The sequence below is a fragment of the Trachypithecus francoisi genome, unplaced genomic scaffold, assembly GCF_009764315.1.
Source record: "Trachypithecus francoisi isolate TF-2019V2 unplaced genomic scaffold, Tfra_2.0 Lachesis_group18, whole genome shotgun sequence".
NCBI classification, from domain to species: Eukaryota; Metazoa; Chordata; class Mammalia; order Primates; family Cercopithecidae; genus Trachypithecus; species Trachypithecus francoisi.
This window is the reverse complement of record NW_022681463.1, coordinates 43155303-43174624: the sequence shown is the minus strand read 5'-3', so window position 1 is coordinate 43174624 and position 19322 is coordinate 43155303. Positions and strand designations below refer to the sequence as shown.

Genomic DNA, 19322 nt, shown 5'->3' with positions numbered 1-19322 from the left:
AGGGAAGGGGAAAATCAGTGATGTGATTTGGCTGTGTCCCCACCCAAATCTCATCTTGAATTAGAGCTCCCATAATTCCTACATGTCATGGGAGGGACCTGATGGGAGGTAATTGAATCATGGAGGTGGTCTTTCCCATGCTGTTCTCATGATAGTGAATAAGTCTCACAAGATCTGATGGTTTTATAAATGGGAGTGCCCCTGCACAAGCACTCTTGTCTGCCACCATGTAAGATGTGCCTTTGCTTCTCCTTTGTCTTCCACCATGATTGTGAGGTGTCCCCTGCCGTGTGGAACTCTGATTCCATTAAACCTCTTTCCTTTATAAATTACCCAGTCTTGGGAATGTCTTTATTAGCAGCATGAGAACGGACTAATAATATCAGATTGTCCCTTCATGATCACAGTCTTTCAGTAGACAACTAACAATAATGTCTGCTACATGTATTCTTTGAGAATGATGAGTATGTGCAGATTACTGTTTTCATTACCTTATTGGCTGAGTGAATACTTTATGGTGGTTCAGTGTTACCGTCTTAAAGAGGTATCCTTGAAGTATCAGGATAAAAGGGAAATGAAAATTAGTAAGTAGAGTCCTTGATGTTTAACATTAAACCTTAAGCAGAAGAAATGCATAATTTTATGATTTGAATTTCTAAAGTTATTCTTTAAGAATATCAATTATCTGTTTAATAATTTATATGGCTACACATTTAATAGTTAGTATGGAATTGTCATTTCATGTTTAACTGGTTACTATGAGTAAGCATTTTGCTAGAGTAAGTAAATAATACTGTCAGGCTTCTCATTTCCTAATTTTATGTTGATATAAATTGGAAACTGTGAGAAAATTAAATCTCAAAGACTTTTTCAAAGCCTGCTATAAATTCTCTTCTAATGTAGCAAATATCAAGAATTAATGAAACAAGAAATGGAAACCATTTTATTGAGACAGAAACAACTGGAAGAGACAAATCTTCAGCTAAGAGAAAAAGCTGGAGATGTTCGGCGAAACCTGCGTGACTTTGAGTTGACAGAAGACCAATATATTAAATTAAAAGCTTTTCCTGAAGATCAGCTTTCTATTCCTGAATATGTATCTGTAAGTATCATATCCATTTTTAACTACAGCATATATTTTCAGACTAAAACTTACCATTTATGTAGTAGCAATTACTTTTGAAGTACCCAATTGATACATTATTTTATGGCTATGGATGGTGAATGGTCTTGAGATCCAAATTTTAAAGGATCGTGACCATTGATCTCCAAACTCAAGCATAAATAGGTTTCTGAAGTTGATGACTGCATAGTCCATAGAAATGAATTATCATGAACTGGTGGTTTCTTACATTCTCAAAATGAAAAATTATAAAACACAGAGTAGTTATTGCCAGAGGTTGGTTGGGGTTAGTGGGAGAGAGGAGTTGGCGTGATTATAAAGGGATAGGATGAGAAAGAACTTTGTGGTGAGAGATTGGCTCAAGATATTGATTGCAGTGCTGGTTACACAAATCTGGAATAGCTAAGATTAATCAATGGCAGTGGTCTCAAATATTTTGGTGTCAGCATTCATTTACACTCTAAAAATTATTGAGGACCCCAGTGAGTGTTTGTTTATATGAGCTGTGTCTATTAATATTTACCATATTAGAATTTTAAACTAACAAATTTTTTAAACACAAGAATATATAAGTACACAATTCCATTGGCCTTAAGAGTGATAATGTCATCATATATCATGTAGCCACTGGCAAGCTCTACTGAACAGTCATGAGAGAATGAAAATGAAACGGGGAAAAAATCTTAATAATTACTAGGAAAGTTGTTTTGATCTTGTGAATTCCCTGATCTCAGAGTGGCGGGTGGGCCAGAGTCCAGAAGTCCCAAAACCATATATTGAGAACTGCTGCTTTTTAATATATAGATGTCATTTTACCCTAAAAGGCTTGAATTTTTTCATCTGTAAAAAGGATTAATAATAACAGTGCCTTTCTATTGGGGATAATTGTAAAGACTATGACTGTATATAAAATGTTTATGAGCATAGTGCTTAGAAGATAGTAAACACATAAAAATGTTACCTATTGTTTTTCCTTTAGTGGTGGTTGCTATTCTTGGTTCTCATTGGGAAAAGATTTTCAGATTAGTGATGTCTGATAAAATGAAGTTCCTTTTTTGTTCAGCTGTTTTTTTTCTTTTTAAGGCTCAAATACAGTTTTTCTGTCCAAAGTGTACTGTCCAAAACAAATACCTCAAATTCTCTTTTTGAGGCTTCATTTACAGTAGATATAAAGTATCACACTGGTGGCAGTTACACATATTTTTGCTGTTTGTTTTCTTAACATTCCTTCTTACATGTTTTCTTTTCACAAACAATATTATCGTTAACTAATTTATTTATATGCAGATTCTTTTTGTTGAAGGCTAATATTAAGATTTGCCTCTTACCAAATAATGGTATTCTTGTAATACAGTCGTATGTTAAGGAGTTTCGGACTGTAAATAAAGCTTTGCCAAGAGCCTGGGATGAAAATAAAGAAAACACTTTACCTCTTCATCAAGTATTTATTGAGTGCTTATCATATTTTTAGGCACTGGAAATAGAGCACTGTATAAACCAGACAGAAATCCCTGCCCTCATGAAGCTTATGTCGAAGTGGAGCAACACAGCCAATAACTTAAAAGTTAAATATGTAGAATATCTGTTTGTCAAAGGTGCTATAGAGAAAAGAGCATGGGTGAGAAATAGGGAGTGCTACTTTAAATTTGGTAGGGAAATCAGGGAGGGCTTTACTAGCAAGGTGATATTTGATCAGAGACCTATAGGGAGACAAGGCATGAGCCATACATTTATATGGGGGAAGAACTTCTCTAGCAGAAGAAACAGCAAGAGCAAGACTCCTGAATATTTGTGATATGTTCCAGAAGTTTACAAGCAGATAGTGTGGAGTGAGCAGTAGTAGATGAGTAGTAATGGAGTGTCAGTAGAAGGGAGGAAGGACTGTCAAAGATAGGAAGTTATAAATCATCTGGCCCTTGAGGGAAGTTAATTGAACATTAAAGCTTGATAGAAAGTATTAGTGGCTAGGTTCCATTAATGACTGTCTTGTTGTAGTTTTGTAAGCATGTCTCTTTATTACTGATAAGTGAGAGCACTACAAATTAGCAAATTTTAATCGTAATTTGGACTTAAGACTGCTTATTAATTTAATTTCTTTTTCAAGGTTCGGTTCTATGAACTAGTGAATCCATTAAGAAAGGAAATCTGTGAACTACAAGTGAAAAAGAATATCCTAGCAGAAGAATTAAGTACAAACAAAAGCCAGCTGAAGCAGCTGACAGAGGTTTGTATGGTTTTGATTGCTGGTGGGAAGAAGCTTCAACTTTTTCTATAGAGTCCCTCAAGATTTGTGATAAGGAATATAAAAGTCAGTGATTGAAAAATGGGACTATGGGATGGTGACTGCTACAGTTCTTAAGTAATGGGAAGGAGGTTAAATTGGAAGTAGTCATCTTAAAAATTGACAAGACAAGTCTATGATATTGACGTATCCCATTGTTGAGCTTTTATTGTTGCAACTCATTTTTATAATCAGCTGCTTTTGAAATCCTAATATGGGCTATACTTGAAAATTGCTGTATATACTCAGATGATGCATATGCACGTAAGTATTTAATAATTTGTCTCTATTTTTAACATCACTTTGTCAGGAAATTTAGGCAAGAAACGAAATGTAGGCCAGCGTATGCAGGGGATCTCTTGCAGGTGCCGTAAGAAAGAAAAAAAAGAGAATACTTTTACTTTGAACTAAAGTGCCTCATAGGTTCTGGTTTGCCTAAGACAGCTGCCATTATTCTTGTGAATAAATATTAATAGCACCCCTTTATTTTCAAAAGTATCTCAGCCTAGACAATGAATATAGTAATCATAAATCAACATTTATATAGAAGAGTGGACTAATCATTAACTTGATTATATTATTGACCAGATATCCTAGATTACTCTTGTATTTATAGTCTGCTAGCAAAAAAATAATGGTAGATTGATTCATTCTACCATGTAACAGTTGGAAATGGGTGGCTGTTTTTCTTCAAAGATTTCATTCTTCTAAAAGGAAAACACTTGTAGTTTACAAATGGGGTCTGCTGTAGTTCTTCAGTACAAGTTAGCCTTGTTTACTTATGTGGCTTCTTTGTCAAGTGCAGTTAACTCTCATAATATTTATTCTGAGCATGTGTACTGATACTAGCATTAACCCCAGTGATGTGCATGATGCTGTGCTAGGTGCCTGCAGTGAACCCAAGAGAGGCAATGCTTGCCCTTCTAGAGTTTACTTTCTAGTAGGTTAGAATTAGAACATTAGGTGATACTTTGACACTCTCATTTACTGTGTGACCATAACCAGGTCATGTAATGTTAACTGTTCTATCAAATGGAGAAAATAATACTGTTTGTTCATTTATTTAATTGCGTTACCTATGTTTCCCTTTCAGAGTAAAAACGTGATTTTAGCAAAGTTGCATACAAGCATTTGTGTCCTATTTTAAGGGCAGTTTTTATCAATGATATTATTCAGAAATAGATAATTATAATCTAATTTGTATTTTTAATGCTCTACTTTGCTGCACTATTAGTCCTAGAGATAATTTACTTAAATCTTGCCATAGAATCAATATTACAGACAAAACAAGAAGGCTCAGCTTCCTTCCTCTCCTCTGAGGAGCAGTGACATCAGCAGGAACAATTAGAGGGGCAGATGTGCCCCCCACTCCAAACTTCAGTTGTTTTCTTTTCTTCTCTTAGCATGTCATATTGTGCAGGTAAACTGTTTTGCACATTTAGAAAGATAATTCAATTTAAAAAAAAAATTCAACTGTAGTCAAAATAGTAGAGAACAGAGAAGGCCTCAGTTTGGCCACTTTCTAATTTTGCAGCCTTGGGCAAATCATTTATACTCTATTGCAGGATGGTTTTGGTGGTACAGGGGTTACTGGGGAAGAGGCAGTTAGACAAGGTTTTAGAGTTGGTTCTACACACCTTATAGTACCTCAGCATCCCTCAAGGACTTCTTATTGTGTAGTAGGAGGGCTGGAGGAGCTCCCTATCCTTGTTTTTATCAAGCCACCCTTTTTAAAATAACTTTAATAGTTGGGACTTCTCAGCGTGATTTCTCTTGAACACAGATAACTCAGACCATTCTTAGAGTTTGTGGTTTTTCTGCTGTGTCAAGGACCTGTTACAGGTCAACTTGCCAAACACTAGGAAAAAAGTAAATATTTTTAAATAAAAAGCAAAGCCAGTATCATTAAACAGCTTTATTTATTTATTTAAACAGGAGTCTTGCTCTGTCACCCCAGCTGGAGTGCAGTGGTGCCATCTCTGCTCATTGCAACCTCCACCTCCTGGGTTCAAGCGATTCTTGTGCTTCAGCCTCCCAAGTAGCTGGGCTTACAGGCATGCGTCACCACACCTGGCTAATTTATGTATTTTTAGTAGAGATAGAATTTCGCCATTTTGGCCAGACGGGTCTGGAACTCCTGGCCTCAAGAGATCCACCGCCTCAAGAGATTGGCCTCCCAAAGTGCTGGGATTACAGGCGTAAGCCACCGCACCTGGCCAAACAGGATGTAGTAAACAATAAATAGTAGTACTCAATATTAAAATCAATGTCACATATTCTGGAGTTTATTTTTTGAAATGATTCATTAAATTATTTACTACTATTTATTTGAGGAATTAAAAGACAGTTTCTCATCTCTGCAACATAACAATTAAAAGAAAAATTCAACTGTAGTCAAAATAGTAGAGAACACAGTCCTGTCTGTCTCCCGTCTTAACAGCTTCTCTCTCCGTAAAATAGGGATGATAACACGTAACACCTACCACACGTCATTATTATAAAGAATGAAATTCTTTCAATAAATGTGTATCCTGCATTTACTATACGGCATGCATTATTCTTGGTACTTAGGATACCTCGTTAAACAAAGCAGTAATCCCTGCTATCATGGAGTTTATATTTTTAAAGGATATCTGTGAGATGTGTATTGTATTTTAAAAGGGAAAGCAAACAATAGCAAATCATACAGTGTGGCAGAAGTTGATAACTGCAATAGAAAAAAAATAGTTCAAGATAAGGTGAATTGAGTGCTATATATGGAGAGCAGGGAAGAGAGCATTGTCAGAATTGTATAAGGTTGGCTAGTAGGTCTCATTAAGCAGCTTAGAAGTTTATAAAGCCTTGAGGAAGTGAGAGAGAGAACAAGGCTGTCTTCCTTGAGACAGCTCAGGAAAGAGCTTCTAGATAGCAAGAACAGCCAATGCAAAGGCAAAGGGGTACTTTGGTATTTGTGGAAGAGTGAGGAGCGTAATATGACTGGTATGCTTGAAGGGAGGAGGAGAATAGTTGTAGTTAAGATCAGAGAGATAATGAGTCTGTTGAGGTCATCATACAGACTTTGATTTTAACCTTAAGTGAAATGAAAAGTTGCAGGATTTTGGAAAGAGGTCTGACATAATCTGACTTATACAGTTGACTGTTGAACAACATGGGTTTGAACTATGTAGGTTTATTTACACATTTTTTTTTCAATAGATATACTGGAAAATTTTTTGGAGGTTTGTGACAATTTGAAAAAACTCACATATGAACTATGTAGCCTAGAAATATAGAAAAAAATTAAGAAAAAGTTATGTAATGAATGCATAAAATATATGTAGGTACTATATTTTGTCATTTACTACCATAAAATTTACACAAATCTATTATCAAAAGTTAAAATTTATCAAAGCATGCATACAAACACACCTTACATGGTGCTATTTTCAGTAGAAACAAATGTAGCAAATGTAAAGATGCAGTAGTAAATCATAACTGCATAAAATTAACTGTAGTACATACTTTACTACTGTAATAATTTCTTAGCGTCCTCCTGGCTATTCTGGTAGACTCAAGGGTTTGGGATATCCGCTTAAAACACTGTATGATGCTAATCATCCCCACGTGAGCAGTTCTCCAGTAAAATGTGAATCACAATAAAAAGTGATTTCTTGCAGTTCTGGCATATTATTTTTCGTCATGTTTAGTGCAGAACTGTAAGCCTTGGATAACACCATGGGAACCATACGAAGTGTCACCAGTGATGCTGGAAGAGCTCTCAAGCAGCAGAGAAAATTTATGACGTTGTAAGAAAAAGTTAAATTGCTTAAATTGCAGATTGAGGTCTGCACCTGTTGGGTTGCCTACCATTTTGGACAGACCATTAATCTTGTAAACAGGTTATGTCAGACTTAAAGCATCCATAATACAGTACAGTTCTGTAAATGTATTTTCTGAGGATTTTTAAAAAATTTTCTTTCTCTAGCTTTTATTGTAAGAATACAGTATATAATACATATAACATAGAAAATATTTGCTAATAGACTAATTATAGTAAGGCTTCCAGTCAACAGTAGGCTATTAAGTTCTCTCCTGAGAATAGACTGTAGAGCTGTAAGGATGGAAACAGAGAAACGTGTTAAGAGGTTGTTGTAATCTAGGTGAGAGATTATTGTGTTTCAGATCCAGGTGGTAGCAAGGGAAGTGGTAGATTCTGGATTTATATTAAAAGTGGAGCCAGTAGAAAAAAAGTAGAGTCATGAATTGGATGGAGGATGTTAAAGAAAGATAGGGGTCAAATTAACTCTGAAAAATGTTGGTTTGAATAACTGGAAGGATAGATTTCTGTTCAGCTGAGATGGGTAGATTGTGAATGAGGCTGACTTGAGTGCAAAAGAGTGTGGATCTTAGACATGTTGAGTTTGAGAGATCTGTTAGATGTACAGTCAAAGATATGTGGATGTACAGGTGGTGAACTTTAGAAGATAAACATTCAAGAGTCATCAGTATAAAGATGACATTTAAAGCCAAGATGAGATTACCAAAGGAGAGTGAGTGCAGAGAAGAGAAGAGGACCACAGCTTGAGCTCCAGGGCACTTCAACATTGCAATGTGGGAGAGAGAAGGAGGAGTTACCAGTGAAATAGGGAAATTAAGAGAATTTTATGTCCGGGAAATCAAAGGGCAAAAGTTTGTCAAGGAAAAGAGAGTGACCAGCTGTTCCAAATGCGGTTGATAGGTACAGTTAGATGAAGACTAAGAATTGACATTGTGTTTAACAAGGTCATTGAAAACCTTGTCAGGAGTAGTTCTGGAGGAGGGAGAGGGTCAACAGTTTGATTACAGTGTTTGAGAGTGAATGGAGGAAATGAATTGGACATAGAGTATAGACAACTCTTTCTGAGTAACACTACTGTGTAGAGGAACAAAGAGAGTTGGCAATTACAGGAAACATGGAGTCAGGGAAGGCTTGTTTTTTTCTTTTTTTTGTTTTTTTCCTTAAGATAGGAGAGATCACAACTGATGTATTTAAAATCACATTGTAACCATCAGAATTTTCTCATTGTCCACAACAGTAGAAGGACATCCATGTAATTGTTAACCAACAATGTAGGCAGTACTGTTGGATACCCAGTTGTAACTATGTTTAAGGCTCCTCACTTTAGTATCCATGTAATAAAAAGAGTCGTGTATATTTGGGGTATTGTCAATAATACATGTTTCTGTAATTATGATATTTGGGGAAACTTAGAATACAGGGGTGTTTGCTGATTGAATTACTCCTGATTAATTCTGTGGGACTTTCTTAATATCTAGATAGTGGTTTAAAAAATAATAATTTAGTAAAGTGAGATAATTTATCTCTTAATAGCTAGAGTTTTAATTATGTCACAAAAAGTTGAGTTTCGATTTAAAAAACAACTGAAGAATATATTTATAAGTGGGTAAGGAAGATAGAGAATGTTAGGATCACTAGAGGAGGGTTTACAAAAAGATCTGGGTTATTTAAATGGGGCTGGGAGAAGTTGAAGAGGTGATTGGACACTGTCAGGTTACTGCGGTTCAGTTGTCATTAGTGAGAACCATTGTCTCTAGGACTTTTAAAACTAATCACAAACCCCTAATTTATGAAAGTGCTAAATGAAATTGTCAGTTTTTCAGTTGAAGGTTTCTGTTTTTTCTCGTTACTTGAAATGTTCTTATCTGAGTGTTTTTTACCCAGTGGTATTTCATGTTTCTTTCCTCTTCAGTCTGTGGGCTGTGTATATATACTTACTGTTGGCCTGAAGCAGACAATAAAAACACAGAAATGCCCATCATATCCAAAGGAAGTAGCAAGAAAATTTCGACTTTTCTAATGGTGTCATTAATTTTAAGTTTCTTGACCCAAAAGAGTAAATTTTCCTTTTAACTATAGTAGGAAAAAAAGTAATATATTTTCCTCACCCATTGCGAGGTTTATGGCTGAGACCCCAATAATAAAAGAATAACAAGAGAAAAGCATAACAAATTTATATATAAGTTTATATGTATAATTTAATATAAATTTTACGTGACATGGGAGCCTTCAGAAATGAAAATTAAAAGACCCAGGGAAAATGTATTTTTGTGGATAGTCATGCATAAGTATGATTGGAAGACAAAAGAGTATGATCTGATGGTAATCAGCTGGGAGAATTTAGCAAGGCTTGTTTGTTCACATTCTTCTTGGCCTCTGTGTGTGACATTCCTTCCCATTGGGTATAGGGCGGGACACCTGTCACCTTAGGGGAGAGGGGAGGGAAAAAGAGAGTGACCTTCCTAGGTTTGATGACCTGCCTCAAGGGAGAAAGGGGAAAGGGAAATTTTCATTTCTGTGGCCCATTTCAAGAGAGATGGGTTGGGAGAAGGTCAGGGAGACCCCCCTGTTTCTGCAGTTTTCTTAATTTCCTTCAGGTTAAAATACTCAGTATGCCAGGGTGCCATGTTTCAAGGTGTCTGTTCTAAGTTCTTACAGAGGAATGAATATTTTATTTTGTAGTGAGTAAATTGAAAATATATCCAATGAAAGTGTGTTCACTGATTCTAAGTTTTCCTAAATTTGACAAATAAAAGGAAGTGTTAATTGTTCAATAAGCGGTAAGATACACTGCCATAGTAAGTTTTGGGAGAAGGTCCATGATATTGATAGCTGCAACCACTATAAAGTTACTAGTTTTTTTTTTTTTTTTTTTTTGAGTCAGACTCACGCTCTTGTCACCTAGGCTGCAGTGCAGTGGTATAATCACGCCTCACTGCAACCTTTGCTTTGCGGGTTCAAGCGATTCTCCTGCCTCGGCCTCCCGAGTAGCTGGGATTACAGGCGCCCGCCACCACACCCGGCTTTTTTTTTTTTTTTTTTGAGATGGAGTCTTGCTCTGTCGCCCAGGCTGGCGTACAGTGGCGCAATCTTGGCTCACTGCAAACTCTGCCTCCCAGGTTCACGCCATTCTCCTACCTCAACCTCCTGAGTACCTGGGACGACAGGCACACGCCACCATGCCCGGCTAATTTTTTGTATTTTTAGTAGAGATGGAGTTTCACCATGTCAGCCTGGATGGTCTCGATCTCCTGACCTCGTGATCCGCCTGCCTCGGCCTCCCAAAGTGTTGGGATTACAGGTGTGAGCCAACACGCCCGGTGTGAAGTTACTAATTTTTAATAAGACATGATCCACATTTTTCATGTGACATTATTCAAAAGATCTTCATAAAGTGATTCAACAAATATTTTATTCTTCAGCTCATACTTATCTAAGGTTGGATATGTTAAGATAAGCGACATTAGTCTTATTAATGACTTTATGTAATTTTAAAGTTGGATACAATATAAGCTTTTGGAAAAAAACATGACTGGATGGTATTCACCCAAGAATTCTAAGGGACTTAAAGGATGAACCTGAAACTGCAGCACATGTGTAATAATATTACCAAATATAGCACTTGAAGTAGGTGTAATTGCTTAAAAGCTGGTAAATTGCCTGCCTGACTCTAGAAACTAAGGACCTCCACATTTACAAACTGATAAAGCACACTTTTATGCTTACTGAGCTTGTGTAATGCGTGAAGATTAGGATCAGTGAATACTTAGGCAAGTTAAACCTGCAGGGGAAGGTCAACAGGGTAGTATAAATGGACAAATTATATTTCACCTGTATATAAAGAGAAAATAGAGAACAAATTACATGGACTTTCAAAAAGCCATTGACAGGGTTTTAAATTCTAGTTTTTAAAAATTGGCAGACTTTTTAAAAATTACAGTGAATAATGTAACATTAAATTTACTACTTTAACCATTTTCATGTATACAATTCAGTAGTGTTAAGTATACTCACATTGTGGTGTAGCAGATCTTCAGTACTTTTGTAGGTTGCAACACTGAAAACTGTACCCACTAGACACTAATTCTCCCTCTCCCCTCCCCCTAGTCATTGGTAACCATTTTTTAAATTTGTTTCTATGATTTTGATTAGTTTAGATTCTTCATATGAGTAGGATCCTAGAGTATTTGCCCCTTTGTGATTGGTTTCAATTAGCATAATGTCCTCAAGATTTATCCATGTTGTAGCATGTGACAGAATTTTCTTTCTTTTTTTTTATTGTACTTTAAGTTCTGGGGTACATATGCACAACGGGCAGGTATTGTTACGTAGGTGTACTCCTGCCATGGTGGTTTGCTGCACCCATCAACCCGTCATCTACATTAGGTATTTCCCTTGATGCTATCCCTCCTGTAGCCCCCCACCCATTGACAGGCCCCAGTATGTGATGTTCCCCTCCCTGTGTCCAAGTGTTCTCATTGTTCAACTCCCACTTATGAGTAAGGACATGCGGTGTTTGGGTTTCTGTCCTTGGGATGGTTTGTTGAGAATAATGGTTTCCAGCTTCATCCATGTCCCTGCAAAGGACATGAACTCATCACTTTTTATGGCTGCATAGTATTCCGTGGCATATATGTGCCACATTTTCTTTAGTCTATCATTGATGGGCATATGGGTTGGTTCCAAGTCTTTGCTATTGTGAACAGTGCCGCAGTAAATATACGTGTGCATATGTTTTATAGTAGCATGATTTATAATCCTTTGGGTATATACCCAGTAATAGAATTGCTGGGTCAGGTGGTATTTCTAGTTCTAGATCCTTGAGGAATCACCACACTGTCTTCCACAATTGTCTGTCACAATTAGGTTGAACTAATTTATGCTCTTTTTTTTTCTTCTTTTTTAAGTTTGCATAATATTCCATTGTGTGTATATACCACATTTGCTTTATCCATTCATCTATAAATAGATGTCTGAATTGCTTCTACCTCTTGGGAGAAATGGACAGACTTTGTAAGAAGTGTTATCATGAATTCTCAGGGAATTGTTTTCTCTTTAGTAGTTGAAGGATAAGAGCCAATAAAAAAAAAAAAGGAATAAAGAACTAAATGAAAAACAAAAATAGAAGTATTCTTCAGATGTAACTGTTAAGTCCAATCTTATTTATTATTTAACATTTTAATACATTTATTGGGCTGGGCACAGTGGCTCTCGCCTGTAATCTCAGCACTTTCAGAGGCCGAGGTGGGCAGATCCCCTGATGTCAAGAGTTTGAGACTAGCCTGGTTAATATGGTAAAACTCCGTCTCTCCTAAAAATACATAAATTTGTCAGGTGTGGTGGCAAACACGTGTAGTCCCAGCTACTCGGGAGACTGAGGTAGGAGAATCGCTTGATCCCAGGAGGCGGAGGTTGCAGTGAGCCAAGATTGTGCCTCTGCACTCCAACCTAGGCAACAGAGCAAGACTCTGTCTCCAAAAAACAAACAAAAAAAATTTTAACACATTTATTGATGAGGAAGCACAAAGTATAATCTCAAGTTTGTAAAGTTTTTCTGAGCAGTGGAACACCAGACTAGTAGGGCAAATTGGAGGGAGATCTCAAAAGGTAAGTGGACGGATTATAAATGAATGTGTTTTCTTTTTAATAACTATCAGTCAGCTTATATTCCCTAAATTAGCATGTTCAAAACTGATCACCTGCCCCAGAGTGTAATTTTTTTGCCATTTTATTATAGAAATTTTCAAACATAACTTGAATTTTACAATGACACCAGTACATTTATCACTAAATTTCTGCCATTAACATTTTTATTATATTTGTCTTATCAAATATCTCTCCGTCTATCAATCTGCCAGTCACATTTAATTTTATGAGAAAATGCTGAACTTTTTTTCCATTTGTCAGTAATTTCTTCGTTTTAATTACTGAGTGATCTTACATTGAATGGCTCTAGTTATTTACTGTTTGATGGGCATTTTGAGTTATTTCCAATTCAGAGACTTGACAAACAAAGCTCTGAGAACATTTGAGTATGGTTTTTTGTATGGACATGTTTTTGTTTCCCTTGAGTAAGTACTTAAGTGTGGAATTTTTTACTTCTAGAATTTCAGTTTGGTTATTTATTATAGCTTTTATTTATCTGCTATTTGTTTACTTATTATGAACATATTTTCCTTTATACCACTGAGAATTGTTAAAATAGGAGCTTTAAAATTCTTGTTTGCTAATTCCAAACACTGGGTCACCTTCGAGTTGATCTCTGTTGATTGCCTTTTCTTTGAGAAATGAGTCACATGTTCCTCTTTCCTCAGATGTCAAGTAACTTAAAATTGTTCAGACCATTAAGTAAATGTAGATGAGAACATTGTGACTATTATGTTGTTGAGACGCTGCATTTTATGTATCTCTAAACAGTGGTGATGTTTTTGTTTTAGCAGGAAATTACTTCGTTGTACTCAAACAGCGTACATACTCTGTCTATTGGGCAGCAGTTCAAATTTCAGTTCAATGTTTTTGGTCTTAGTAGGGCTGCTTAGAGTCTGTCCTACACATGTGTTGTTTAGAGGGTAGCCAGATACTCACGCAGAAATTACCCAAAGAATTCAGTTTCCCGTCTCTGGCTGTCTCTGAAATTTTCTCCTCATTTAGAGCAGCTGCAGTTCCCATAAACTCTGTCTTCTGATTCTCCAGCCTAGAAAGACCAAAGATTTTCTGATGCACCTTAATCCATCCAACCTGGCACAGAATGGGACTGGCCTCAGGCTAAGCGCTACTAAACAAAAACAAAAAATACTAGGAAACTCACCTAAATGCTGAAAATGATAGCAATAATGACAATTCCGTAGTGGTTTACTAAGAGAAACTAAGGTATTTGTTAGGCATATCTCTGAGTTTTGAGACCGGCAGTTAAGAAAACAAACTTTCCATTTTACTTTAAAAGTTTATTCTCTACAGAGAGTTCATGAATCTGGAAAAAAAAAATCATTCTCAATCTTTCCGTTTTACTTTATGGATCTCTTATCCAAAATGGTCTTAATTTTTTTCACCACTTGGTGGCAGTATATGTCCATCTTTTTTTTTTTTTTTTTTTAAATTAAACCTCTTGGGGGCTATTTGGAAATTCTGCTTATTTTTGACCTAGAGACCCAAAGCTTTACATTTAGTTACCTTATTTTCATTCATATTCGTTATTTCATATAAAATGCCTGCAATCAACCAGATAGTATCTTTTTCTAGTAAAATTTAATATATTTAGAACTTGGAGAATGGAGTATCAAAACAAAAATTTGTGTTCCATAATATGTATTCAGAGATATCTCAGTTATTGCACTAATTTCATAATTATGCCTATCAGAAATGTTGAGAATTTTAAATTCTGTTTAAACCAAAAACATTCAGGATTTTAAATTCTGTTAAAGCCACATTAAATCAGTAAAGCCACACAATTACACAATTAATTTGATTCTGCTTTTGTTTGTGTGAGATGAAAACTGTTAAAAAATTTAATAAAAGGTTTTTTTTTGGAGGGGTGGGGGTTGGGGGGAGACGGAGTTTCGCTCTTGCCCAGGCTGGAGTGCAATGGCATGATTTTGGCTCACTGCAACCTCTGCCTCCCAGGTTCAAGCAATTCTCCTGCCTCAGCCTCCCGAGTAGCTGGGAGTACAGGCATGCGCCACCATGCCTGGCTAATTTTTGTATTTTTAGTAGAGAGGGGATTTCACCATGTTAGTCAGGCTGGTCTTGAACTCCTAACCTCAAGCGATCCTCCCACCTTGGCCTCTCTAAGTATTGGGATTACAGGCGTGAGCCACTGCGCTTGGCCAGAATGTGATTCTTGACCTTTAAAAAGAAATTACTCTTTCTGAAGTGGCAGTTTTAGTGGATTTCTGGGATTTCCTTTTGTAATTTTTTCCAGATCTTTAGTTATTTGGAAATAACGTCTAGATACTATTATAACACTGGAAAATAGGGCTCATCTTTTACTTCAAGTCTGGAGTTTATTTACAAGTGTCAGTAATGTAGTTTAATTCTAGCATATTTTGAGCTATATTATGTATATGATCTTGTGTATGGTACTTTATGTTTGTAAAAGTGCTTATAGATAACTTTATTTCCTACTTATGAATTTTCTCTATTAGCAGGTCAAAATTTTGGTTGATCACATGCAAGTCAGTTATGTGTTGCTGTTTTGCCATTATAGAGTTAGTTCAGTATGCTTTTTCATTTCAAAAGGATGTAATGTTAGAGATACAGTGTAAGGCATTAGTGAGTCCGCACTTAATAAAATTATTACATTTCGTGAGGAAATGGTGAAATATTTTTCTCTTATGAGAACTTTGGTAACTAGGAAGCAAGAAGAGTTTTGTCAAGATAACTTCCTTGTTTAGAAACTTACATTCTTTAAAAAATTCTGCAAGATTATCTTGAGGTTCATCTTAAGTATTCATGCGTAATTCAGTGAATTTTATTTGTATAAAAATCAGTTATTTCATTGATGAAACATTTGTTTATTAAAATTTTTATATTTTAGGGGGTATTAACTGTTTTCTGAGGTTTCTTTTTATCTTATCCAAGTGATGAGCTTAAAGTTTCTTTATAAGGTACATATTTATGAGGATACCCATCAGTTATAATTATACTAGAATGCTTAACAGATTTATTAGTAAACGGTGATAGGTTTGCCTCTTTGTATTAAATTTAAAGTGCATAAGCACTGCTTAAAAGCCACCGACATGGGTTCTATTTTGGTCTGAGGTGGAACTAAAAACCTCAATTTTTTTTTTTTTTTTTTGAGACAGAGTCTCGTTCTGTTGCCCAGGCTGGAGTGCAGTGGTGTGATCTCGGCTCACTACAAGCTCCGCCTCCCGGGTTCATGCCATTCTCCTGCCTCAGCCTCCCGATTAGCTGGGACTACAGGTGCCTGCCACCATGCCCAGCTAATTTGTTGTGTTTTTTTAGTAGAGACAGGGTTTCACCGTGTTAGCCAGGATGGTCTCGATCTCCTGACCTCATGCTCCACCTGCCTCGGCCTCCCAAAGTGCTGGGATTACAGGTGTGAGCCACCACTTTCTGGCCAGAACCTCAATTTTTAATAAACAACCCAAGATTCTAACATGGCAGGTTCATGGATCATGACCACAAATCATTTTTTAAAGTTATTTTTGTTAACTTATTGAGATTTTAAAATAACCTTAAATTTTTAATTACATTTCACGATTTGAAATTTATATATTGGCTGGGCACCATGACTCATGCCTGTAATCCCAGCACTCTGGGAGCCTGACGTGGGTGGATCGCCTGAGGTCAGGAGTTGAAGACCAGCCTGAACATCGTGAAACCTCATCTCTACTAAAATACAAAAATCACCTGGGTGTGGTGACAGGCACCTGTAGTCCCAGCTACTTGGGAGGCTGAGGCAAGAGAATCACTTGAACCCAGGAGGTGGAGGTTGCAGTGAGCCGAGATTGCACCATTGCTCTCCAGCCTGGGTGACAGAACGAAACTCCATCTCAAAAAAAAAAAAAACAGAGAGAGAAATGTATATATTAATTGCCATTTCCTGCCTCCAATATAAAATTAATATATTTTAATGTATTTAACAAATTCAAGAATATAAAATTGGAGTCCTACACTGTTATGTTACAACTTGGACTTACTAAAATCCATCTCTTGCCTATACCTCTAAAATCTCTAAAAAATTGCTCCTTCACAAACCTGTTAAGTTTTTACAAATAATACAAATGACTTATGGATAAAAGTGCATGAGGGAAAAAAAATTCATGGGAAAGCTAAAATGAATGCAATTTTAAGTATGACATTATTGGGAAGAAGCTTCATTTAGCTGATTGTTTTATACATGCCATATGAAGAGACATAATCTTTTAAAGAGTAATGAGACTTTTTTTTTGCTTTGCTACTGTGTGTATAATCTTTAGTAAATCTAGGAGCTTTTAAATTTTAGGGGCAAGTTTTGAAGGGCTTTTTGGGTTTTGAGATGAAATTTTGAACCCAGTGGTCAGAAGGGTGTATCACTACATTATGGCAGGGGAAAACTCAGGAGGGAACTTACCAAATACCTTGGTTTACATCCAGAGATACCATGATAACTTCATTCTCTTGATCTGCATAGTGTTTCTCAAGCCAGATTCCACAGTTGTGTTTTGGAATATCTAAGAGTTCTTTTTGATAATTTTTAATTTTATGATTTAATTTTTTTAATGACCTCAGAAATTAATAGATGCATATGATGGTTCATCTCGATGAATAATTTATAATAGTGTACTATCCCTATGATGTCATTGCCCATGTTTACATTTAATTTTGTCATGGCATTAGCACCACAGATGACAATTTTAAAAAGCAGTAGTCAATTGTCCAGGCACAGTAGCTCACGGCTATAATCCCAGCACTTTGGGAGGCCGAGTCAGGAGGGTTGCTTGAGCTCAGGAGTTCAAGACCACCCTGGCCAACCTGGTGAAACCCTGTCTCTACCAAAAATACAAAATCTCCAGCCTGACCAACATGGTGAAACCCTATCTGTATCGAAAAATACAAAAAACTAGCTGGGTCTGGTGGTGCAGACCTGTAGTCCGAGCTACTTGGGAGGATGAGGTGAGAGAATTGCTTGAACCTGGGAGGCAGAGGTTGCAGTGAGCCAAGATTGTGCCACTGCACTCCAGCCTGGGTGACAGAATGAGACCCTGTCTCAAAAAACTACCAAAAAAAAAAACCCCAAAACCAAGAACTTCGCCCGGTGTCATGGCACACATCTGTGATCCCAGGTAGGAGGATTGCTTGAGCCTGGGGTAGGGGTCAGGGAGCAGAGGTTGCAGTGAGCCAAGATTGCAGCACTGTATTCCAGCCTGTGTGACAAGGTGAGACTCCGCCTCAAAAAAAAGAAAAAGAAAAGAAAAAAAGAAAAATAAGAAAGAAATAGCCATCAACTTAATTTGTAGGATAGGTATTTCAGCCAAATAAAGGCCAGGTGCTATCATGCATTACTATGAATAAAAGTTTCACAGTTCAAATAGAGAAAAATGATGACAATATAGAGTCATCACACTACTGAGTGTAGTCTTGCCAAACTCAAAATTAAATGAACTCCTGCTAATTTTACTGTTTTAAGGTTAAATTATATAGTCAACATTACTGAACAGAATAAGATTGCTGTTTAGGGTTAGTTGAAAGGAGGAAGTAAAGGAATTCTAGGAGATGAAAATGTGAATGCATTTCATTTTTCCTTTCTTTTCCAGTTCAAATTATCCCCCTCTCAGCTGTCTTCTGGCAGGCAGCTGGATCTGAGTAGAAGTCTTGGGCTTTGGGAAAGCTAGTGTTCCAGTTCCATATTGCTGCATAACAAATCACCCTAAAACTTGCTGTCTGAAAATAATTTATTTGTCACAGCTCTGAAGGTTGTTAGGTTCAGCTGAGTTTTTCTTACTTCACTAAGGCTGGGGTCATCTGAAGTCTTCTTTAGTCACTGGTTTGGAGCCAGGATGATATGACCAAAACATCACTCTCTTTCTATTTGGCCTCTTCATGTGATCAGTTTAGGCGTCCTTCAACATGGCAGTCTCAGGGCATGGCAGCTGGCCTCCTCCAAAGCAAGCATTCAAGAAACTCAGGCGAAACTTAAAAGACTTCTTAGGATGTAACTTCAAAATCCCAGAAAATTGCTTCTCCCACATTCTTTTGGTTAAGCAGATCATTAAGAGGAATAGATGCACTTCTGAATTAGAAAATAGCTTCCTGCATACAAGGGAAGAAGTCGATAGAGACCGTCTTGGAGATAGGCTACCAAAATTTGAGATTTCTCTCCCCTGACTTGAGTGAAAGCCTAGAAAATGTGAGAGAGCCCCGAGCAAGAGCAGAACAGATTGTCAGCAGAGCTCAGCCTATACAAATCTGTGGATTACTCCCTTTACTCCTCACCCCAAATAAGGTGGATGAAGTCTCCTTTGCCTCCACTAGGTGAGGGAATGGATATACAATGTTCTGTTAAAAGAAGGACTCTCATATTGACCTTCAAACCAAGCCCATCTCTATTTGTTTGTAGGAAATATGCTTAATGCAAATTGATAAAGATTGAAAAATGGGCC

At 36.7% G+C, this 19322-nt stretch overlaps 1 protein-coding gene across 3 annotated transcripts in view; it reads left to right on the top strand.

Moving 5' to 3' along the window:
- The window catches only part of PIBF1 (progesterone immunomodulatory binding factor 1), a 240944-nt gene that overhangs the window by 14734 nt on the left and 206888 nt on the right, over positions 1-19322 (top strand). For all 3 annotated transcript variants that reach the window (XR_004429040.1, XM_033177571.1, XM_033177572.1), the window contains exons 4-5: positions 904-1102; positions 3228-3347. Coding sequence is in view for 2 of the 3 variants with exons in the window: in XM_033177571.1 (XP_033033462.1) it covers positions 904-1102; positions 3228-3347 (319 nt within the window). In the remaining variant the exon portion in view is untranslated. The remainder of the gene's footprint in view (positions 1-903; positions 1103-3227; positions 3348-19322) is intronic.